We start from the raw sequence: 26,493 nt of genomic DNA on the forward strand, positions 1-26,493 counted from the left end.
TGTAACTAAATTTGCAAAATCGCAATCGTCTGACGGAGCCAGTGTTCATTTTCACAATGGAATACTGTCTGTGACGAAGTTGACCTATATTAATGTGTTTTAGAAGAATTCGTATGGGACTGGCACGGTTGGTGACACATACATCTTTAAAAGCTGTCTACCTGACGGAACGTGTTCACATACTACCACCACCTGTCAGCTAATAACACTCAACAGTGCTCAGAACCGACAACTACTCAACAGTGCTCAAAACCGACAACCACTCAACAGTGCTCAGAGCTGACAACTACTCAACAGTGCTCAGAACCGACAACTACTCAACAGTGCTCAGAACCGACGACTATTCAACAGTGCTCAGAGCTGACAACCACTCAACAGTGCTCAGAACCGACAACTACTAAACAGTGCTCAGAACCGACAACTACTCATCAGTGCTCAAAACCGACAACCACTCAACAGTGCTCAGAGCTGACAACTACTCAACAGTGCTCAGAACCGACAACTACTCAACAGTGCTCAGAACCGACGACTACTCAACAGTGCTCAGAGCTGACAACCACTCAACAGTGCTCAGAACCGACAACTACTAAACAGTGCTCAGAACCGACAACTACTCATCAGTGCTCAAAACCGACAACCACTCAACAGTGCTCAGAGCTGACAACTACTCAACAGTGCTCAGAACCGACAACTACTCAACAGTGCTCAGAACCGACGACTATTCAACAGTGCTCAGAGCTGACAACCACTCAACAGTGCTCAGAACCGACAACTACTAAACAGTGCTCAGAACCGACAACTACTCATCAGTGCTCAAAACCGACAACCACTCAACAGTACTCAGAGCTGACAACCACTCAACAGTGCTCAGAACCGACGACTACTCAACAGTGCTCAGAACCGACAACTACTAAACAGTGCTCAGAACCGACAACCACTCAACAGTGCTCAGAACCGACAACTACTCAACAGTGCTCAGAGCTGACAACCACTCAACAGTGCTCAGAACCGACAACTACTCAACAGTGCTCAGAGCTGACAACCACTCAACAGTGCTCAGAACCGACAACTACTCAACAGTGCTCAGAGCTGACAACCACTCAACAGTGCTCAGAACCGACAACTACTCAACAGTGCTCAGAGCTGACAACCACTCAACAGTGCTCAGAACCGACAACTACTCAACAGTGCTCAGAGCTGACAACCACTCAACAGTGCTCAGAACCGACAACTACTCAACAGTGCTCAGAGCTGACAACCACTCAACAGTGCTCAGAACCGACAACTACTCAACAGTGCTCAGAGCTGACAACCACTCAACAGTGCTCAGAACCGACAACTACTCAACAGTGCTCAGAGCTGACAACCACTCAACAGTGCTCAGAACCGACAACTACTCAACAGTGCTCAGAGCTGACAACCACTCAACAGTGCTCAGAACCGACAACTACTCAACAGTGCTCAGAGCTGACAACCACTCAACAGTGCTCAGAACCGACAACTACTCAACAGTGCTCAGAGCTGACAACCACTCAACAGTGCTCAGAACCGACAACTACTCAACAGTGCTCAGAGCTGACAACCACTCAACAGTGCTCAGAACCGACAACTACTCAACAGTGCTCAGAGCTGACAACCACTCAACAGTGCTCAGAACCGACAACCACTCAACAGTGCTCAGAGCTGACAACTACTCAACAGTGCTCAGAACCGACAACTACTCATCAGTGCTCAGAGCTGACAACTACTCAACAGTGCTCAGAACTGACAACTACTCAACAGTGCTCAGACATGACAACCAATGAACAGTGCTCAGAACCGACAACCACTCAACAGTGCTCAGAGCTGACAACTACTCAACAGTGCCCAGACCTGTCTACCACTCAACAGTGCTCAGAACTTGTGTTTTCTGATTTGTGTGTTCAAATAAAGTCTACTAAAATATTAAAAGATGTATCCGGATCAGCAAGAAGTGGAGCCATGTTGGCTGTGATGGGACCGAGCGGTAATTAACAAAACTATGAAATAGTAATAATATGTATTAGTATTGAAGTGCATTGATTGCAATAGGTAACTAATTAGCCGATCGATAGCGATCTCTTGCACTGTATATGCCCTACAGAGATAAAATAACAGTTTTGCTTCACTCCAAGCATTCTCTTTGTATTCCGTCAATTTCGTACATAGTAAAGTTATAACGCTTTATCAGCGATTCTGCCCGTCCGGTCGGCGTCAATATTTTACTTGAAACAACTTTTTCTCAATGAGCCTAGGGTGATGATATTTGGTCAGAAGCAAACTGGGATGAAGGGCTGCAGACCCTGGACCGTTTTTCTTTACCAAAATTGCGTTGCGTTTGCGTTGCGTTTGCGTTGCGTTTCCGTTGCGTTTGCGTTTCCGTTGCGTTTGCGTTCACCGTTTGATGTGCGTTTTAAATTTAGCGTTGAATGTGCGTTGAATATGCGTTTTCTTGTTATTTAAGAAAACGATCGATGGCTATTTACAGGTTATTTTAAGAATATGTGAGTGCTGAAATGTTTTTATATAAAAAAATAGTTATATGTATAACAAAGTTTGGAAATTAAAAAGAAAATAAATATACAAATAAAATAGATAAATACATGAAATAATCGGTTGGAAGTTTATCAATGACTTATATCTATATTTGAATATTTGGGCTGCGTCGTGTGCTGATTGATGGATGCATGTCTATACACGTACCTTAATTGGCCAGTGAAATTATAAGTAGAAAATAATTGAGTAATTAGTTATTTGTATATTCTAGATATTTAATGTTCAGACTTATATCATTCTGTTCATATGAATATTTGAATCGAATTCAACTAAATCTACAAATACTTCTATCACTGCACGCATGGGCAGTTTCGTAACGACACCAGGGTAGTCTGGATTGAAGAGAGGCTTATAATCAGTGCGTCTAAACGGCGATTTTCATTTTACAAAATATTTGTAGTTTTATCTCTATGTGTGTATGCTTTTTCATTAATTCTATTGTGTATATTGTGGGTTTTGTTTACGTCCAGGTCGAAGTATGCGAGTCGAGCGTAGGACTCGCATACTTCGACCTGGACGTAAACAAAACCCACAATATACACAATAGAATTAATGAAAAAGCATACACACATAGAGATAAAACTGCAAATATTTTATAAAATGAAAATCGCCGTTTAGACGCACTGATTATGCGAAAACAAGAACGTGATTATGGTTAAACCACGAATGGCAAAAATCGCCACAAATGAAAACAAATATCAATTAATAACTTAATTGAATAAATAAAACAAATGATTTAATAAATCAATAAACTGAAATAAAAATAATTGAATTGAATAAAGAAAACAAATTAATTAAATAAATCAATAAAATGAAACAAATAAATGAACATAATTACTTCAATAAAATAACTAAATAAATGCAGGGGGGTATAAATGCTAAAGACAGTTGACATTTGTAGTTGATGTAGAAGGATGTAGGTGGTTAAGGAAGTATAGGTGGTGTAGGAGGGTATCGGTGGTATATGAAGTAAATATGATGTAGGAGGGTATAGGTGGTATTGGAAGTAAATGTGATGTAGGAGGGTATAGATGGTATCGGAAGTATAGGTGATGTAGGAGGATACAGTTAATAAAGCTGATGTAGGAGGGTTTATGTGGTATAGGAAGTATAGATGACATAGGAGGGTATAGGTGGTATAGGAAGTTTAGATGGTATAGGAAGTATAGGTGTTGTAGGAGGGTATAGGTGGTATATGAAGTAAAGATGGTGTAGGAGGGTATAGGTGGTATAGGAAGTATAGGTGGTATAGTAAGAAAATTGGATGTTGGAAGATATAGATGGTATATAAAATACAGGTGAAGTAGGAAGATATAGTTAATAAAGCTGATGAAGGAGGGTATATGTGGTATAGGAAGTATAGGTGGTATAGGTGGTATATAAAATACAGGTGAAGTAGGAAGATATAGTTAATAAAGCTGATGTAGGAGGGTATATGTGGTATAGGAAGTATAGGTGGTATAGGAAGTATATATGATGTAGGACGGTATAGGTGGAAAATGAAGTTAAGGTGACGTAGGAAGGAAATAGAAAGTAAAGGTGAGGTAGGAAGATATAGGTGGTATAGGAAGTAAAGGTGATGTAGGAGGGTAGTGTTTGTATAGGAAGTAAAGGTGATGTCGGAAGTATAGTTGATGTAGGAGGCTATAGGTGGTATAGGAGGTCAAGGTGATGTAGGAGGGTATAGATAGTATATGAAGTAAGCATGATGTAGGATGTTAAAGGTGGTATAGGAAGTATAGGTGATGTAGGAGGGTATAGGTGGTATATGACGTATAGGTGATGTAGGAGGGTATATGTGGTACAGGAAGGTAAGGTTACGTAAGAAGGTACAGAAAGTGAAGGTGATGTAGGATAGTTGGTGGTTATAGGAAATTAGGTGATGTAGGGGGTATAGGTGGTGTAACAGAGTATAGGTGATGTAGGAGGATATAGTTAATAAAGCTGATGTAGGAGGGTATATACGGTATAGGAAGTATATGTGGTATAGGAAGCATAGATGACGTAGGAGTGTATATGCGGTATAGGAAGTATAGGTGGTATTGGAAGTATAGATGACGTAGGAGGGTATAGGTGGTATATGAAGTATAGGTGGTATAGAGAGCATAGATGACGAAGGAGGGTATAGGTGGTATGGGAAGTATAGGTGGTATAGGAAGTATATATGACGTAGGAGGGTATAGGTGGTATATGGAGTAAAGTAATGTAGGAGGATATGGGTGGAAAATGAAGTTAAAGTGACGTAGGAATGTATAGAAAGTATAGGTGAGGTAGGAGGGTATAGGTGGTATAGGAAGTAAAGGTAATTTAGGAAGGTATATGTGATATAGGAAGTTAAGGTGATGTCGGAAGTATAGTTGATGTAGGAGGCTTTAGGTGGTATAGGATGTCAAGGTGATGTAGGAGGGTATAGATAGTATATGAAGTAAACATGATGTAGGAGGGTAAAGGTGGTATAGGAAGTATAGGTGATGTAGGAGGGTATAGGTGGTATATGACGTATAGGTGTTGTTAGAGGGTATATGTGGTACAGGAAGTAAAGGTTACGTAAGAAGTATAGAAAGTGAAGGTGATGTAGGAGAGTTGGTGGCTATAGGAAGTAAAGGTGATGTAGGGGGTATAGGTGGTGTAACAGAGTATAGGTGATGCAGAAGGATATAGTTAATAAAGCTGATTCAGGAGGGTTTATGTGGTATAGGAAGTATATGTGGTATATGACGTATAGATGACGTAGGAGTGTATATGTGGTATAGGAAGTATAGATGACGTAGGAGGGTAAAGGTGGTATATGAAGTATAGGTGGTATATGAAGTATAGATGACGTAGGAGGTTATAGGTGGTATGGGAAGTATAGATGACGTAGGAGGGTATAGGTGGTGTAAGAGGGATTATATAATGTAGGAGGGTATTGGTGGTTATAGGAAGTATATGTGATGTAGGAGAGGATAGGTGGTATAGGAAGTAAAGGTGACGTAGAAAGTTATGGTGGTATATGAAGTTAAGGTGACGTATGAATGTATAGAAAGTATAGGTGATGTAGGAGGGTATAGGTGGTATAGGAAGTAAATGTGATGTAGGAGAGTATAGGTGGTATATGAAGTAAAGATGGTGTAGGATGGTAAAGGTGGTATAGGAAGTTATAGGTGGTTTAGGAACTATAGATGACGTAGGAGGGTATAGGTGGTGTAAGAGGGTTTATATAATGTAGGAGGGTATTGGTGGTTATAGGAAGTATATGTGATGTAGGAGAGTATAGGTGGTATAGGAAGTAAAGGTGACGTAGAAAGTTATGGTGGTATATGAAGTTAAGGTGACGTAGGAATGTATAGAAAGTAAAGGTGATGTAGGAGGGTATAGGTGGTATAGGAAGTAAATGTGATGTAGAAGAGTACAGGTGGTATATGAAGTAAAGATGATGTAGGATGGTAAAGGTGGTATAGGAAGTTATAGGTGGTTTAGGAACTATAGATGACGTAGGAGGGTTTAGGTGGTATAGGAAGTATAGATGACGTAGGAGGGTATAGGTGGTGTAAGAGGGTATGTATAGATGATGTAGTAGGGTATAGGTGGTATAGTAGGTAAAGGTGATGTAGGATGGTATAGGTTGTAAAGGAAGTAAATGGTATGTGATAGGTATAGGTGGTATTTGAAGTAAAGCCGATTTAGGAAGTATAGTCGATGTAGGAGGGTATAGATGGTTTAGGAAGCTATAGATTGTTTAAGAGGTAAAGATGATCTAGAAGAGTATAGGTGGTAAAGGACGTATAGGTGAAGTAGGAGGGTATAGATGGAATAGGAAGTAAATATGATGTAGGAAGGCAAAGGGATATAGGACGTATAGGTGATGTTGGAGGGTATAGGTGGTATATGACGTGTATAGGTGATGTAGGAGGGTATATGTGATATAGGAAGTAAAGGTGATATAGGAGGGTATAGGTGGTATATGACGTATAGGTGATGAAGGAACGTATAGGTGGTTCAGGAAGTACAGATGATGAAGAAGGGTATAGGTGGTATAGGACGTATAGTTACTGTAAGAGGGTATAGGTGATATAGGCAGTCCAGATGCTATAGGATGGTATAGGTGGTAAAGGAAGTAATGGTACATTAATACAGCAATTGAGCTTTCTTTATGAATTGATATACTACAGCTTATACATTTCTAGAAGTATTATATTTAATAACAATGTTTCAATCCGCTGAGGTATAGAAAAGAGATAGGGAATATCGAAGTATAATTCGAATTCGACATCGATAACTAGAGAAAAATATGGACCTGAGGAATATTAGCAGAGACGTTTTTGGTTGTTTAACTTGACGTAACCTGACGTGATTCAGTCCAAATGTATCCACAAAATTCGAAATCCGGAATGGTGATCCCGTCCCTGATTAGCAGTTATGTGGTAAGTCCCGGAAAGGCTTAGAAACAAGTCATTGCATGTAGTCTTCCTATATAGCTTGTTCTTATTTTGAAATATTTATATCTGCTATATTGTATTCCATGAAGGGTACATACTGGTTTCTATCGGTATTAATCGACGTGTCCATTGCACAAACCAACAGCTACGACGTTGACACGTGCATCAGGTATGGAGGTGCTATTTTGTTATAGTATTCAAGCGGTTCCTGATTATTTTGCACGATTACTAGTTTACCATATAATACACAATAGAATACGTATTATTGCATCTCACAAGAAAATTACATAATGGGGAATATTGTCTGCGAATAGAAATCGAAATATAAAAGTTTATTTGTATCAAAACTGCAAATGTCTCATGATTTAGCCGTTGTTGTTTTACGTAAAGCGACACAGATTTAGTTACAAATATAGAGATGATTTAATTGCATTTTTTCAAACGTCTTTTATAAACTGTATTCCGGTTGACCCACCCCAGCAGTGTTTCATTCCTCCAACCCTTTTTCACACACGTAAATAGTACTCTCGTGTACATCGGGGATCTTAAATAATCGCTACAACTAACGGAGCGGTCAGTCCGGCTTTTTATCTAACATGGAGGACAAGGTTAACACAGTTTAATTGAATCTTGAAAAATCGGAATGTAGGTTCCGTTCGTTAGACTTTGTCCATTCAAATTGACGTGGATGACGAATTTCATTTTGGATTAAAATGCCCCAATCAACGAGTCTAGAGGCAGAGACGGAAACAACGGTGGGGTTCAAAACTTTCGGGTTGTCTATATTTCCTCACTAATATTGCAGACAACAGGAAATGTCAACTAGACTTAGTGTCCGGAGTGAGGTTTTACTGTATTGTTAATCATAGTGAAATAATTATAAGCATCACTATGTTTCCATTGTACAAGTTATGCTTCATATATTAAAAAACGATTAACATTGTAGAAACCTAAAAAATAAATTGTACTCAAAATCTGTTCCGGGTGTTACGGCACGATTTCTCAACCCGACATGATTTCTTACCCAGGTGAGAAATCGTGCTAACATTGCTGAGTTCGCAACACGATTTCTCGCCTCTGCACGATTTCTCAACCGGGTGAGAAATCGTGTTAGGAGTAGGCATATTGCCCGTTGCCATGAGTACGAACACTGAAATTGATTTTGGGGGATTGTGGTATATTTAGACTTGTTTACTACTCCACAAACTCCAAACTTGTTCGAACTTCAATATTTAGCTCACCCGGTCCGAAGGAACATTGTGTGAGTTTATGCCATACCGCAACGTCCGTCGTCCGTCCGTCCGTCAACTTTTTTCTTTAAAATGCCACTTGTCCTGAACGGCCCAGTAGATTTTGACTTAATTTGGCCTGGAGCATCCTTACACCAAGGGACTCAATTTTGTCCCCTTGGGGCAGATGGGCTGGTACAAATAGGGGAAATAGAGGTAAAACCTTTGGAATCCTTCTTCTACCATAGGGATGAAGTAATTTCATCCCAATTCAGTCTGTAACTTCCTTCGGCCAAGGGCACTAACTTTTGCATAAACGGTGGGCGTGCCTCCCCCCTGGTGGCAGAGGGACGGGGACCCATAGGGGAAATAGAGGTAAAACCTTTGAAATCCTTCTTCTACCACATAGATTTAGGGATCCCAATTCAGTTAGGAGCATCCTTGGGCAAAGGGGAATCAATCTTGTTAAAATGGTGGGGTTGGACCCCCTGGACGGAGAGGGGCGGGGCCCAATAGAGGCAATGGAGGTAAAACCTTTAAAACCCTGCTTCTACCGTAGGGATAATGGGGGTTTTATCGTAATTTAGTCCGGAGCATCCTCGGGCAAAAAGGACTTGATCTTGTATAAACGGTGGGTGTGGCCCCTTTGGGTGCTGAGGGTGGGGCTCAAAAGGGAAACTGAGGTTGAAATCTTAAAAATCCTTCTCATGTACCATTTGAGGGATTTTATCCGAATTTGGCCTGAAATATCCTTGTGCAAAGGGGTCTTAATTTTGTATAAATGATAGGTGTGGCTCCTTTGGGTGAAGAGTTGCGGGGCTCAAAAAGGGAATTTGAGGTTTAATTCTTTAAAATACTTCTTCTTTTGTACCATTGGATGGATAGTTTGTAATAAGAATAATTTCCCATGGTTGCTTAATTATCCAGGTGAGCGATACAGGCCCCCTGTGCCTCTTGTTTTATTTTATCTTATCATCTTTGACTTACAATGGTATAAAAAGATATGAAACATACACAGATTTAATGTATAAGCATGCGTGGTTGTACAGAGGGATACAAGTATCATATTAATAGAGGTGTACTGCAGTTACATACTGTATATTTACATTTGCATGGCATTGTCATTATATAGCCTCTTTGAAAGCTGTGTCGTTGATGGGACTTTAATTACCATGCCGCAGGAGCGTATTAATTACAACACAGACCAGAACTACAATATCCAATGTAAATAAACGTGATGGCTGCTGAAATATCGCTGGGCATTGTGAGACTTGACAATGTCATTATAAATTTATGTGCAAAAAAGAAAAAAGAAATAACAATTCTTTTATATCAACAAAAACAGGACCAATGTTTGTCTGCAATATCGTATAAAATGCACATCGGTTGAAATCACCAATGTCGGCAATGGAAACAATTTTAACACTCATGCAATTTATTAGAAACAACGTCTGTTACACTGCACTGATTAACAGGGGTTCGTTACAAATGTAGGGAAATACACATAATATATAGACCTACTGACACATAAGTTACAGACCTACTGATATGAGTCACAGCACACATAAACATTTCAGACATTTGTAACGCCGGCCTCTGCTCCGTCGCAAGATCACTCACTTCAAACGATACTGTATCAGTTTCACGCGTCTAGCAGCCACCGTTTTCTTGAGGTTCTGACGACATGTCAAATAACGAGGGTGTTATAGAATTTACCGACTGTAGTCAGATTCCCATACAATCAAAAAATAAATTCACGTCTGGATTCTTCGAATTAACTTCCAAAAATAACTCCCTCGTGGAGGTCAAGGTCGGATTCACGGTGTTCACTGTATTTATCCATGCGCGAAATTTGTTCCGGGGGAAAATCGAAACAATTTCAAATATAACTTTCAGCTCAGATTTCTATTGTTAAACTTAATTCACCCTATAGACATATCAAATGAAATTGTATTGATACTGAATTGAGGAATAAAATTGAAGTGTTTGTTAAAATGTCAAAGTACTACTTTGTTTGCCAATCAGCACGCGACAATACGCTGTTCAAACTATTGAACGAAATTGTGTGGACTGTCGATCAGGCGGGCATTTTTAATTTTAATTAAGTTAAAAAAGAACATAAGAGGCAGAGAAAACGTAAATATAAGTATTGAACTGTTTTTGTATGCTATTTATGATCTAGCGCGCATTATGTTGTTTGCTTGCAAAGCTGTGTCATTTAAATAGATCATAAATACCATACAAAAACAGTTCAATGCTTAAATAATACATGTAGTCAGTAATGATATTCGATGTTAAGTTTGCGAACAGATCTAAATCATAGCCCATCACTTGCTAAGTCATTTCAGGCTATAACAATTTCTGCTCAGATTTATGGACCACAATAAATGTTGTTTAATTGAATATTTTAATCGTGTTCTTGAAGATGGGAAAAAAGGCCAACATCCTCCGCAAAATGGCCGCTGCAGACTGGCCTCTGATAAGTCAAAATGTATGCATTGTCCAATGTCCCTATGTAAAAGTGTACTGCGATCTGCGTTTATTTTTTTTATTTGACAAAATGTCCGTGTTAGGTCGGGTCCTGATTGGTCGACATTTAGATATTGACCGATGTTATAGATTTGGTATGTAGATGTATTATGTACGGTTGTCAACGGTTAGCCGGTTATCCGGTTACTCGGGCGAAAGACCGCGAACCGGTTACCAAAATCCTTAACCGAAAAGTCGGACATTTACCTACCCCTTTTGGGAGCCCCATGTTTCCCTGGCTTAGAACTATCTGCATTTGTATAGCTGCGACCGAAATTGGATAGTTTTGTAATAAAACAGTGTTCAGGGATTACATGTTACTGTTAATTTTGTACTCTAATTAAAATACTAGCAAAGGGATGTCGCCAACACCATAAAAAATCTGAAAACAATTTAAAAGGAAGCCAGAATACAAAGCTGTGATATATCAAATTTCAGATAGAACGCGCCTTTGCATGCGAGATGTAAAGGTAATATGAAGAGTACACACTTGAATGTCAAGCAAATTTTGTTCTAAAGAATAATATTACCGCATATGATAGAGTACAGATAACTGCAACTGAGTCCGTCTAACTGCATTCCGACATGCGTTGTCCATGAAAAATACTTACTGAAGTTACATACATCTATTTCCTGTGTTAACCCTGAAATACACGAGTAAACGATCATGCTATTTAATATATACATGTATATTTGTGGTGACAATACGTTTTAGATAGAACATTTTCCAAACATATAATGTATTTTTTGCTGTTTATTATTATCCCCCGCTTTCACCGAAACGGGGGATATTAATATGGGTTCGTCCGTCCGCCCGTCCGCCTGTCCGTCTGTCACGCTTCGTTTCCGTGCAATAACTACAACAAATGTTAACCGATTTTCTTCAAACTTGGTTCGATTTGGATGAAAATTGGTATACATGGATATAAGGGAACTGCGAATTCAACTGCATCGGTTTCGTTGCCATAGCTACCACACGGAGGCTTCTGATTGGTCGAAATTTAGATATTGTAAGATTTTGATGGAAATTTGTATATTAGGATATTAGGGGATTGTTAATTCAACCGCATACGTTTCGTTGCCATAGCAACCACACAATGGCTTCTGACTGGTGGAAATTTAGATATTGTTTGATTTTGATGAAAATTGGTATATAGGGGTATATAGGGGACTGCGAATAAAACCGCTTAAGTTTCGTTACCATAGTAACCACACGGAGGCTTCTGATTGGTCGCAATTGAGATATTGTTTGATTTCGATGAAAATTGGTATATAGGGGTATTAGGGGACTGCAAATTCAATCGCATACGTTCCGGTGCATAGCAACTACACAAAGTCTTTTGATTGGTCGAAATTTAGAAATTTAGTATGTACATTGTAGGTGTACTATGGCAATGCGATCCTTTTCTGATGCATCTTTGCGACTATGGGGGCAGTTTGGGGGACATCTGTAATGGTCCCCCATTACAATAAGTACGTGTTTCTGTAGATATTGTTAAGATGTTGCAACCAAATTCCTTATGCACATTCAACTCATGCTAAGTTTGCCAACCGATGTGATTTGTGCATATTGACGGATAATTAGTGAGTTATAGGGCTTTTAAGTTTTAAGCTATACATTATGTCTCAACAGCACGATACTCACATGTTTAAACCTAACCTCAATAATGTTAACCTACAATATGTCCTGCAAGCGGGGGATATAAATTCCACGAATTTGCTTGTTTGACTACCAAATTGTTCGAGAAACAGGTTACAAAAATGCATGTACCCTTCCAGAGCAATGATGTCACATCTGCTTTGTAGTAAGTTCATGTTGTGTACAAATTCGTGTCCTTTGTTCCTTTGGCCAAAGAAAGGTGTCCTTTGTTAGATATGACTTCCAAATTATTTTGTATACGGTGTATCTCGCGCAAATTGACTTTTGAAAACGTCTCTATGTTTAGGATATTTAGTGGAATTAAAAGTATATGAATAATAGATAAATAGATAAATACAGGTACTGCCATCAAAAGAAGTGGTAGCATATGTGTTAATTCTCTAATAATAATAATAATAAATAATATACAACATTTATATAACGCCCTATATAATTTGTAAAATTACTCTAAAGCGCTTTACACCATATGGATAATAGTATTATATATAATTAGTTATAATTGTGGAACAAAAACAAAGGCTTACTATCACTTTTATACATTAAGCAAGCAGATAATCATAGCAATGTGCACATAAATGAATAAACAAAGGGTGGTATTTACATAACGTCATTGCAAAGAGTCAAAACATGAAGAGGTGAGTTTTGATGTCTATCTTGAATTTTGCCAGGGTATTTAACTTTCTAACAGCAGATGGTAAGCTATTCAACAACGTGACTGAAACCCTCCTAAAGCACCGGTTTCCATAGGTCAAAGTACGAGATTTTGGGACCCACAACAATGATTCTGACTCCGACCCTTTATCGTACAGGTAACCAGTGCAATGAATATAGCTCAGGTGTGATGTGCTCTCTCTTTCGAGTACGAGTAACCAGCCGGGCTTCAGTGTTCTGGACCCTCTGCAGACGACTAGTTAGTTTGTCGGATATACCACAGAGCAGGGCGTTACCATAATCCAACTGACAGGTAACACGTGAATGCACCAACATACTGCATGCATCTGCAGTTATAAACTGTCGGATACAGCCGATGTTCCTGATCTGGTAGTAACAGGATTTGGCAATAGCGTTCAATCAAAGTATACCTCTAGGTTTTTAATAGATTGGACAGTCTAAATAGTTCTGGCGCCGACCTTGAGCTTGAGCTGGAGAGCCATTGTTTGCTGAAACTTTGGGGAAAAGACGTCTTTTCCGGATAAGGCTTTAGAATGTTGGCGTTCATCCAGGTACTGATATCTGTCAAACAAGCTTTCAGGTTTTCTGTAATTGTATCCCAACCGTCCTGTGGTTTGATGACCATGTAATGTGTGTGTCATCAGCAAAGCAATGATAGCGAAGGCTTTGGCGAGGACAAATCTCTCCGATCGGATTAGAGTACAGGCAATATTTTCGTGGTCCTAACACCGACCCTTGAGGAACCCTGAAATCTAGTATTTTTTTCTTGTGAGGTGGTACATCTGATGGCAACACACTGTTGTCGTTAACTCAGATAAGACTGTATCCAGCATAGTGCGGTATCAATCACTCCATAAGAGTACTCTAGACGTTTATAAAGTATGTCATGGTCGATGACGTCAAATGCAGCTGACAAATTCAGCATGACAAGCACCGCTCTGCACTTGTTATCCAATGCAGAAGCTATGTCATTACGTACACGTAGGGGGCCGTCTCATTAGTGTCCCATGAGGTAGGCCGATTGCAGGTTGTCATGGAGACTGTTTGCATGGAGAACCTCTAAACGCCGGGACACAACCTTCTCCAAGATATTAGATAGAAAAGGCAGATTTGATACTGGGCGGTAGTTTTTCAATTCCTCCTTGTTCATTCCAGACTTCTTCAACAATGGTCTTACATGTACCTTCTTGATACATCATGGAACCATTGACTCAGCTATTGATTTGTTCATGATTGAGTTATTCAAGGAAAGCAGTGCTTCCCGACATTGATTTAATAGGTCTGTAGGCAGTGGATCAAGCTCACAGGACTTCGATTGCGAGGTCACAATGATATTGCGCAACTCGTCCTGGGTTGTTGGTGAGAGCTTTGTCTATGGTTCCCCATCAAATTTAATGTCAGCAATCATGACAGAGATATCATTGTCAAAAAAAATAAGGTTCAGTTTATCATAACAAAGAGTATCGGATTTTGTTTGCACCTGCCTCGAAGTGTCTGTAATGCTATGCTGTGGTATCGTACGTCAGTAGTCTTATCAACTATTTTTATGTACCACCTGTGCCAAGTAGTCTTAATATTTGACCAGCAGATACCTTGAACGGTTGCAGCACACTTGACTTACTTTTAAGATAATTGAAATCTTACATGTTAAACGTTTCAAACAACATTATATAACAAAACAAAAACATATTCACTTGAGTTTAGAAAGCTGTTGACCTTCAACAAGGTGACAGACATTACGACAGGTATTACATAATATGATGTAAAATGCGTTTAACTTTTCGCAACACCTATCACCGTCTCATTAATGTTTTAGCACTGGTTGGTTTATATGTCTCTTCTCGGATCCTGTTGTGGTCTTTTTATTTAGTTTCAAGTTACTATATTTCATTGTTTATCAAATATTTTTACTCTCCTACCTCTAAGTGTCTGTAATGCTATGCTGTGGTATCGTACGTCAGTAGTCTTATCAACTATTTTTATGTACCACCTGTGCCAAGTAGTCTTAATATTTGACCAGCAGATACCTTGAACGGTTGCAGCACACTTGACTTAATTTTAAGATAACTGTAATCTTACATGTTAAACGTTTCAAACAACATTATATAACAAAATAACTTGTATATATGCTATAAACAACAGAAGTGCATTTATTTATATAGACAAACCCCTTGAAAATGTAGTCTAATAGTCATAGCATAGAAACAAGTAGTCATAGAATGTAATTTTTATATGTTTTAGGGGTTTAGATCAACTTTCGGTAAAACGCAATACATTATATAATAATATATGAATAAATAGATTGATAGATAAATCAACCAATAAATATAAGGCATGTTGTACATTGAACTACTACTCATAGTCATTTGAAATCATGTCAGCTCATATATTACATGTACACTAAGGCAAGTTTTAGACACCACGGACAAAATCCATCCCTAAGTGAGAGTTGGGGCGAGATATCGTGCCGGGTGAGAAAACGTGCCACCTATGCCCAAATGTTTTGCACGATTTCTCCCCCGGGTGAGAAATCGTGCTAGGGTGAGAAATCGTGTTGCGCCCGGAGCACTTTTAGCACGATATCTCACCCGGGTGAGAAATCGTGTCGGGGTGAGAAATCGTGCCGTAACACCCGGGTGATACCGACGAAATTCTTCAATTTACATCTAGAGCCACATAAAAAAGTTCGTACCTTTGGCGTAAGGACCACAACACAGAAGAGATTACTTCCAAAAACTCCCCCGGCCATCCCCTTTTAAAATCCTTTAACCAGAGACATATATACTATACTATACTTGATTGATTGATTGATTGATAGGTTTTACGTCCGCTTCACTACCGAGTTACTTTACTATAGCGTATTACTGCGTATATCCTGGTTTTATACGCCTCTGTTTGAACCGCCCGATGCTTATTTTTTAAAACAAAACTTTTTTAAACAAAGTGTCTGATCAGAGACGTTTACGTTTCTGGTCTGACGTGCTGACAAAAAACGGTAACTGAATCTTAATAAGAACCAGATTTTGATGGTTTTACGTCCGGTATTATACGTACGGCTTCGCGACCTTTCAGTAGACGACCAAGCAGTACGTACATGCGTGTGCTCTGGCTTTACTGAAATGGGAATGTCCATGGGGCTAAACGTGAGGTACCGGTGAGAGGTAGTGCACCCCCGCTGAGCTAAGGCCACCCCTGATAGCGATCATGGTCATCGTAACTAACACACCGGTCTGTTCTGGTTTACATATCCAGGTAAATTAGCAAAAAGGATTTGATATAAACAGGGACGTATAGTGAAGCTCTATATACTGTCCCTGATATAAAGATGACTTCACACGTTCGGATTTACATTGAGATTTTGCTGAAATTATCATAAAATAGTTACAACTAGAAACATAAATTTATGATTTTTTAGTAGAAGAAAATGTGCTTAGAGATATAAAAGAAGTTGAAAAATATGATTTTTTTAGATAGATACAGTGTAAAGTTGATTTGTTCTTTTGAAATTCGGAATGAATATTAAACTCATTCAACCTCTTGACACACGAATCAGTTGCTTATCTTATATCTTAAAGAAGTTACATATAGTCACCATACAAAAGGACGGTTTTGTATACTGGACATGTTTGTGCCAATTATAAGATATAAATGATAAATTTTATTTCCTATCAAAATACCTCTTTGTTGCAGATTTAAGAAAGGAATTTCTGAACAATTCTGAACAATAAAACTATTATGTATGTTAGAAAATTATTTTAAAAGAAATGATGCCCTCATTCGTCAGATACTGAAGTCGGCGTTGATGGCATCGGTACCGCCCAACCCCTCCCCCACACACTTTTTAAATGTTTACGGTAATAGTGATCTAAATCTCATTTGAATGAAATTAGCATCAAGCACATTCAGACATAAACATAGCGTTATTTCAAATTATAAACACTAATCCAACCCCCTAATCCCTTGAAGTCATTTGTTATCTATGCCTCACAACCATACGTTTCCGACGCATAATGAAAAGGGCATTAAGTGTTACTCATCTTCATTCTTCATTATTATATACACGAAGTTAAACCCCCTGTGCACGGTGGTCGTCTTTATACTTTCCCTGTTCAATACTTTAATTGAATTAAAACGATAGGTAAAATTCAATCAGAGACGTATAAAAAGTAGTATAAGCTATTTAATTATAATCATTCTCCCCAAGTGTTGGTTGAGATACATTTAATTTATTCTTCCTAAATTCTCAGATTTCGTTGGAGAAATTTAATCTAGATACGTCGACAAAGGACGTATCTGCTTCCACAGGGACCCGAGAGTATCAAAGTGTACCCTGAATAAAAATAGAAACTAATATATTATTATTCTATATTATCCAAACACAAAAATGTCGAAAACCGCATAAAAACGGGTCGTAATCGTAACTCGCGGTGAATGGGATCCTATCGGCTGTGACGTCACAAGTTCAACGCATCTAGCAGTCATCATGGCAGGAATAGGCGCGTTAGAGAACAGCCATGGCCATACAGCGTCAGATCGCGGATTAATATTATTTTTTAGTTTTGAGGAATCATATTGTGCTGAAGATAACATTATGTAGATGGTATTCAGCCATATAAAATTTGTCAGAACTTCAAGACAGTGAGTTTAATTGATATCAAACTGACGACTCTGAATAGGACGGACACTTCGGTCTTCCACGCAGGCGGCCGGGGTTCGATCCTCGAAGTCGTCGGACGCATGGAATATGAGAAAAAAGTGTTTTTCTCCTGCCCACACAACTCCAACAACCCAGGTGTAGTATAACATGGTCTGGGGTGGATGTTGCGGTATATGTGCGTAGCATTCAAGTGAGGTGTCACTAAATGATGCCGTTGGAAGCACGGTCCCACTACAAACAGAACACATCACATCTCCAGCATACATACATAGGGAGATATTAGCCAGGTGGCATAGGACTCGTAGTTAGCGCCTGATAACGCAGCTCCTGTGAATTCCTCAAAATTGAATTGATTAATGTAAATGCTAATTGTATTAATTGTATATATATATATATACTGTAAAGCGCTTTAGAGTGGCTTATATGTTAGCTAGATAGAGCGCTATATCAAATGCTGTATATTATTATTAACACACACTTGAAGCATTGCGTGTCCTGATTCTGAGCACTGATGAGAAATTTGTGCAAATACTCTCAATGTTGTCGATCAAAAATGATTCTTTAATTTAGGCTGGAAAGTCAGTTTGCAATTATTTTCTTTACACAGACGTATACACTTTATATTCTCTGCTCCAGACTACAGTCACACATGGTAAAGGGGCTAGCTACGCGCCTGTCTACAGTCACATACTGTGGCACCGCTACGGTCCAAAAAAACCCGGAAATGTATCATTGAAAAATGTTTACAAAATAACTTCAACGTTGGTATATGCTGTTTTTGAATGTCAATAAGTTAGGTCGACACTTCAATTAAAAAGCAAAATACCGACACACATTTATTTTTATACAATACAGTACTTCTGTATGCGATGCTAAATTATATTACGGACTTAGACAATCTTATTCCGTGATTATATTTATCTCAAAAATATAATTGAATTATATGGTTCAACCTTTTTATCTTCATATCCATGTAATAAATCCAAGTTATAATTTAACATCTTGGTTCAATATTGAAAATCGTCTCGATCCACTCCCTTAGCCTACTTAGGTGTGACATTTGTGTACATGTTAATAACACTAAACAACACCCATGTCCAGTGCTGACAGCAGGAGGCCCAAGACGCACCCATATACCTGTGTCCAGGTATGACATCAGCAGGTGGGCTAGGGGGTTAGTATATTAATATTGATTTATTTACATTTATTTACGTCTCAACTCATTGCATATTACATTTATAACTGCCTAAATCAACATTAGAATACACACATGGTAAACATATTTATCAACACTATAAATATTTAATTTACAATAGTAAATTATCACATAATTCATCTAAAATATAAACTTATAAATAAACCATATCTTTGCTAAAATATGCTCATTTTATCATGGAATCATATAAATATATTCATGCGATAAAGCAGTTAGAAATATATTAATCAGTATGTAGATTGGTGTAGATTATGCGTCTTCCAATTTTTCCATTTAACTGCAATTTCCTCAGTCTAGATAACAGGGAAATGTATAAGCAGAGACGTATATATTACGTCTCTGGGATAAGGATCAATTTCAAGAAAAGATAAATAAAATGTGTAAGTACTGCCAAAGAGTCACATTATATGCAAATCAAAGTCAGTACAACGGCATCACCGGACAGATGAAAGTCAGTAACAAGGCAAATAATGCTGGACCCTGTTATGCACATTATATATTACAGTGTACTAATCTTTGTGAGACTTGAACGGACCGGTTATCCCTCTGCAAGATTGTTTTAAATTGTTGTGTATATCTATTATGTGTTAAATTCCATGGATTGCATAAAGAATGAAAATAAAGTTTCAAGATTTTATAACTGTGGGTAAAAATACTCGGGTTGCTGCTCAATTTGAGCATTAATGATTGTACCGGTGCATGTTTTCGTCTGTTTGAAAAGGGTGGGGTGCTCCTACGTTAATTTGACTCAAGTTTTACTCAATTGCTTTGTATTGTATATAGGTACTCATCAAATTTTCTAGAGATCAATTAAATAATAAAAAGTATAATATTTACATTCACTAGATTAACGAATTATGTCAAAAACACGGATTCATTTAGATAGCATCCGCATGTGTGTTCGGACACCCGCATTACAGTACATCATTTGCCTTCTCATTAGAAACTTATTTCTTCATTAAAATGGGGAAAACAAAATATATGTATGTAGTACTTTAAATATTACCTACACAAGCAAGTGACGACGGAATATATCATATAAGTAGCTAAAAAGCTCACATATCGAACGCACGATCGAAGCTTCACGGTATAGGGCTGTTTCGACAGCGTTGAACTTGTGACGTCACATATGTGGGCTACCCATATCGAGGCGATCGCCGCTGAGCCAAAGGTGTGTTTTTCAGGTAATCACAATATCTCGGAAACGAAGTCAACTACGACGTTCGCACTTTCTTAGCTTAAACGAAGTATTTTCATAGCTTGATATAGCAAAACGTCCAGGGTACATTTCTTGGGTGCGGTTAGAAGGAGGAGCGGCAATTATTTGGGGAAATAGTGTCAACCACTAAAACATCTAATTTATACTTCCTAAATTCTCAGATTAAGTTAATCTACATGACGCCTTATCACAAGAAGAAGAAGAAGAAGAAGAAGAAGAAGAACATCTAATATTACTATACGGAGCGATAGGTCCAAACAATCAACTGTAGCAAATTCCCGGGTCCCTGTGCCTGAAACCACAGGTAGTAACCTTGTGGTGTTTACCTTCGAAAAAACGATAGCCGCAGGTAACAGGGGTGACCACACGTTTAAACAATAATAAATGTAAGGCCAGGTAAAAGCAAAGACCATAATATGATAGTTGGGATTAATTCGCTATCGTTAAGGATAGTAAAATCAGTGCTGTTTGTGCAATATACTTTTCAAAATGACTGTCAAGAGAAAGCAATAAAAAAAACTTTGGTTCAAGGCTGTTTTAAGGAGGGAATTACACAAGTAATTCAGATTTCAGATTATGTTTTCATCACTCAGACAAATGAAAATGTGTAACTTGAGGGGACAACACGGAATTAGATTATTTGAGTCCGTGGGTACAGCAATGAGGATGATTAAGCGTAACAGGGTGCATAGAATGTATACATGTATGTTGTGTTGTAAGATGTATAGATAAGATACATATAACTAACGTTCCGGCCTCAATATCATTCATATAAATACTGATTATAATTATCAAATAATACCACTAAAGAGAATATCATTAGAATTATACCTGTTTGAGATATAAGTAGAGAAGTACGATTTTAAGAGAAAAAAAACCCATAATTACATGAATTCGCTTGCAGCATTTCAGTTGGATTTGTAAGATAATACAGGAATAATACTCTATGCAAACACATCACATTCACTTGTTTTATACATATGATGATATTCATATCCAATATTTTCCAAACAAAAGTTTCATATTTCATCTCCTTTTGAACATTTGCGATAGCCTAGTTTAAATAAAAACAAACAATTACACGTACGTTATTTAGTTTGGTATGTTTATTATTTTTCGACAAATTGATTAAATATTTTTTAGAATTTGATACTAAAAAAAATGAACTACCCACTAGACGTATCCATATGTATTGTTGATGTCGAAGAACCATTGTTCAAGACTATAATATTTGGGGAAAATATAGAAAATAAAATAAAAGTTAAGTGAGAAACCACCAACATCAAATATACTTTTAATCTTATGAATTCCTAAAAAGAAATGTATTTTTACGTCATGTAGATTTAATAGTAAGATGTTAAATGTAATGTACTGTTGAGTTCCAAACGGATGCCATTAGAAGTTTAATTCCATTTCAAAATGAATTATCAATATTCACAAAAAAATCGGGGGACAAATCATCATTCCAAATTATTTTATTGGTGCTGACGGGGAAAATGTTGCCTATAAGTACATCTGCATCCGCCGCTGTGCAAATAACACGCAAGCGCTGTATAGGTAAATACAGGTCAGAGTTTGGGGCAGAGACCGACACGCTTCCGCGAGCAAGTACATCTAAATCTAAGTCCGTTATTTGTCTGCTATGAACTGCGTTTTAGGAGCGTGTTTAACCAAACGGTCTGTATGTGTTTGCGTTGAGTTTCCGTTGCGTTTCCGTTGCGTTTCCGTTGCATTTCCGTTGCGTTTGCGTTGCGTTTGCGTTCCGTTTGCGTTGAGTTTCCGTTGCGTTTCCGTTGCGTTTGCGTTTCGTTTCCGTTGCGTTTGCGTTCCGTTTGCGTTGCGTTTGCGTTTAAACGGACAAGAAAAACGGTTCAGGGTCTGTACCAAGCTTGTTCAAATAAATGACCTTCACCTATATTCAAGGGCACAGGGGTCAAATATGTGAAAAACTTTCAACAACTTCTTCTGAATAACCAAGAGGTCTATGGTAATGATATTTGGTCAGTAATATGCTGGGCTTGGCTACCAACTTGTTCAAACGAATTACATTGATTTATATTCAAGGTCACAGGGGTCAAATATGTTTAAAATCTTTAAACAACTTCTTCTGAAACACCAAGAGGTCTAGGGTAAGGATATTTGGACAGTATTATACTGGGATGAAGGGCTACCAAGTTTGTTCAAATGAATGACCTTTGCCCATTTTAAAGGTCATAGAGGTCAAATATAATAAATTATTTCATCATTTTCTTCTAAATAACCAGAAGGCCCAGGGTGATAATATTTGGCCTGGAAATCCTGGGATGAAGGGCTACCAAATTTGTTCAATTGAATGACCTTGACTTATATTCAAGGTCACAGGGGTCAAATATGTATAAAACCTTAAAACAACTTCTTTTAAATAACCAAGAGGTCTAGGGTAATGATATTTGGTCAGTAATATGCTGGGATGGGCTACCAAGTTTGTTCAAACGAATTACCTTGATTTATATTCAAGGTCACAGGGGTCAAATATGTTTAAAACCTTTACACAACTTCCTCTGAATAACCGAACGGCCTAAGATGATGATATTCTGTCAGTAGCATGCTTGGATGAATGGCTACCAAGTTTGTTGAAATGAATGACCTTTGTCCATATTCATGGTAACAGAGGTCAAATATAATAAATTCTTTCAACAAATTTTTCTGAAAAACCAGAAGGCCAAGGGTGATGATATTTGGTCAGGGACATGCTTGGATGAAAGGCTACCAAGTTCGTTCAAATAAATTGAATTTGATTTATATTTAAGGTCACCGGGGTTAAATATGTATAAAACGTTTAAACAACTTCTTTTGAATAACCAAGAGGTCTAGGGTAATGATATTTGGCTAGTGGCATGCAGGGATGAAAGACTACCAAGTTTGTGCAAATGAATGACCTTGACTTATAGTCAAGGTCACAGGGGACAAATATTTTTAAAACCTTTACACAACTTCTTCTGAATAACCCGAACGGTCTAGGATGATGATATTTAGTCAGTAGCATGCTGGAATAAAGGGCTACCAAGTTTGTTCAAATTAATGATCTTGACAGATATTCAAGGTCACAGGGGACAAATATGTTTAAAACCTTTTAACAACTTCTTCTTAATTACCAAACGGTTTAAGATGATGATATTTTGTCAGTAGCATGCTAGCATGAAGAGCTACCAGGTTTGTTCAAATGAATGACCATGACAGCTATTCAAGGTCAGAGGGGTCAAATAGGTGTAAAACATTTAAACAACTTCTTCTGAATAACCAAGAGGCCTAGTGGGATGATATTTGGCTAGTAGTATGCTGGGATGAAGGTCACAGGGTCAAATATGTGTAGAACCTTTAAACAACTTCTTCTGAATTACCAGAAGTCATAAGATGATGATATTTGGCTCGTAACATGCTAGGATGAAGCGCTACCAAGTTTGTTCAAATAAACGACCCTGATTTATATTCAAGGTTACAGGGGTCAAATATGTATGACATTTTTAAACAGCTTCTTTTGAATGACCAAGATGTCTAGGGTAATGATATTTGGCCAGTTACATGCTGGAATGAAAGCCTACGTAGTTTGTTCAAATGAATGATCGTTACCCATTTTCAAGGTCACAGTGGTCAAATATATTGAAATCATGTAAAGGCTCCTTTTGAATCAAACACTTATATTTTAATATGAAATACAAGTCTAAGCATTTTTGAATTGTTTATTGAATAAGTATTTTAATTGCGACTAAGGAAATAATTTTACCGATTGATTTTACTATAAACTAAATTCAAGGTGTATAGTGACAATTAAATATTGCTATTGTTTTAATTATTATATAAAAAATATATTTGAGTTTTTTCTTGTCACGCGTTAACGAAAACATACACACAAAAAAGAACACGTAAGATTTTTCATGTAACACGTTAAAATATAGGTTAAAAGTGCACTCATAGCAAATCTGTTTCCTTAATGAGAGTATTGTCGTGTGAGTTGTCCCTCTATAAATAAACCAAACCGGCCGCAATGAACAATGTTGAAAAGCTTCCTGTCCTTTATTTCCATATTTCTGAACCTGGTGTTTTTCTGTTGTTTTATTTGTCTCTTGTTGATTTGTTGTCGTGTTGACTGTGAAACCCATTTTTTTTTATTGTTTCCATGCTTACTTTATGATTTTATTATTTGTACATTATTTAATTAATAATACAGGTTCAGGGAAGACAACTCTTCTACATTCTCTGGCCGGAAAAGTCAATATTATATCCGGGGACATAGCTCTTAATGGATCACCATTTAACAAGCAACAGCGCCGTCGTCTTGGTTACGTGATGCAGGACGATGTTCTCCTTTCCAACCTGACGTTGTGGGAAACACTTTATGTACGTGTCATGATAATACCACTTACATAAATATAATCTAGTGATTAATTAAATGTATTGTTGCAAGTGTTTTGTTTATTTTTTAACTTGTTAATCTGCAGGTAGCACACTTTCTATTCAATTAGAACAAACAATATGTTGATGGTCTATACACTGCAAGAAATGTGGCTTCCTACATTATTATTGTACCTATGTTTTTAGACAAAATGCAAACACTTTTGTTATTTTAGGTGATTAAATAAAATAATGTATAAATTATTATATGTTCATCAAGAAAAAGTTGATTAGATAATTCGAAAGCCATTTTTTGATACCATTATCTGAGTGTGCCGTTTAGACAATAAAACATTTGTTCGATTCTGATTTTAGACAGTTAAACTTCCTCCCACAGCAAATTGTTATTCGAGTGAGTATTTGGTGTCTTTTTTGTGACTGTACTTCTATCTTAAATGATTGGTAATATGCTTACCAGAGCAGGCCTACCTTGTACTCGCCCAGAAGACTTTCGTGTAGGTGTTGTTGCCTTTCTATATTCTCATTGTCCTTGCTGACATAATCCGTTTGTGATTCGGCACCGGTTTGCCCCTTTGTGTTTAATTTATAATCATGTATTAATGTACTCTCTTGTTATTGCAATCTTTTTAGTTTACAGCCATGGTACGAGTGTCGGACAGAATTCCTAAGCAGGAGAAGTTGGATCAAATACAAAAGATTGTCACAGCTCTTAAACTTCAGCACTGTCTCAATACAGGTATACTGATACAAATACACACATGTATGTCCCACTGATAAAGCTCGCCGTGTTGTTATTATAGATTATCACACTGTATTCTAATGACAAATACTGTTGTCGCTTCCACAAGTTTACGATGAATCTATAATGCAAACAAATATATTGAATATTTTGAAAATTAAGGTTAGTATGACAAAGTAAACATCCTTTAACTAAATGCTACGTCTTTAATTCTTCCGGGTCAGTGTTATTATTCAGAATATGAGAACCAAGTCGACATTTTTAACTATGAAGCCTCTGTTTCTGTGCTTTAAGTAATTGGAGACATATTCCAGAGGGGGTTATCAGGAGGGGAGAGGAAAAGGACGCACATAGCGTGTGAGTTGTTGACAGATCCGGACATATTCCTCGTAGATGTGAGTGGCTTTAGATGACCGATTCGCTTAAAAGTTGTAATTTATGAATTTGTCAGCCATCCACTGCAATACAAACCAGCATTACTTTGATGAATAATGTTTTTCCATTATTTATTTTGTTTAACTTTGTCCCTGAATATAATTTGTAACATCAATCATAATGATTAACTTCCTTATTTAACGAAATGTCGTCATATTGGATATGCATTTTATTTAGAAAATGTTCAATGATAATGACGTCATTATGTAAATGATGTCACAATTGTCTGAAGAAAACTTTCTTTTTAATAGCTAAAAATTATTAAAAAGTTTATAGTATATATAATGACTGCAGATATAGAGATACATAACATGTATCGTTATGTTATCAGCCTTGATTATACTCGCTCCATGTTTAGAACAAATAAAAGAGTTCTCGTCTTAATAGGAGCCAACGTCCGGTTTAGACTCGAGTACTGCACACAGTCTGATGGTACAACTGAAGAACTACGCCACGGAGTACAACAAGACTATAGTGGTCACCATTCACCAGCCCTCCAGTAAAATCTTCCACATGTTCTCCTCGTTACTGCTGCTGGTGGAGGGCCAGGTTTGATACTTAAATATTAACTTAATTTTGTTTATCCTGGTTGAAAGAGGTAGGGAAACAGGTAGCTCTGTATGTGTTGACGACAATTACTTTCCAAATAATATAATAAAAACAAGACTTTCCGAAATTGCTACACACCTCCTTGAGTAATTGATTGTATTAGATAAGAAATATACTCATTTATAATACTTTATTATTTTTTAT

At 37.6% G+C, this 26,493-nt stretch overlaps 1 protein-coding gene across 1 annotated transcript; it reads left to right on the forward strand.

Moving 5' to 3' along the window:
- The first annotated feature begins 56 nt into the window (after window positions 1–56).
- On the forward strand, window positions 57–26,295 carry LOC110442742 (integumentary mucin C.1-like). The gene is made up of 6 exons (XM_021486491.1): window positions 57–66; window positions 200–2,005; window positions 24,382–24,551; window positions 25,197–25,302; window positions 25,600–25,700; window positions 26,128–26,295. Exons 1-6 carry the CDS (start codon window positions 57–59, stop codon window positions 26,293–26,295), a joined length of 2,361 nt encoding a protein of 786 aa, XP_021342166.1.
- The last annotated feature ends 198 nt before the right edge of the window (window positions 26,296–26,493 follow it).

The sequence above is a fragment of the Mizuhopecten yessoensis genome, unplaced genomic scaffold (assembly GCF_002113885.1).
Source record: "Mizuhopecten yessoensis strain PY_sf001 unplaced genomic scaffold, ASM211388v2 scaffold716295, whole genome shotgun sequence".
In the NCBI taxonomy this organism is placed as follows: Eukaryota; Metazoa; Mollusca; class Bivalvia; order Pectinida; family Pectinidae; genus Mizuhopecten; species Mizuhopecten yessoensis.

Excerpts from the sequence above, each read along its gene's own strand:
- LOC110442742 (XM_021486491.1), top strand. Across the intron at positions 24,552-25,196 it reads CGTTGTGGGAAACACTTTAT|TTTACAGCCATGGTACGAGT; the intron begins GTACGTGTCATG and ends CAATCTTTTTAG. Across the intron at positions 25,701-26,127 it reads CGGACATATTCCTCGTAGAT|GAGCCAACGTCCGGTTTAGA; the intron begins GTGAGTGGCTTT and ends TCGTCTTAATAG.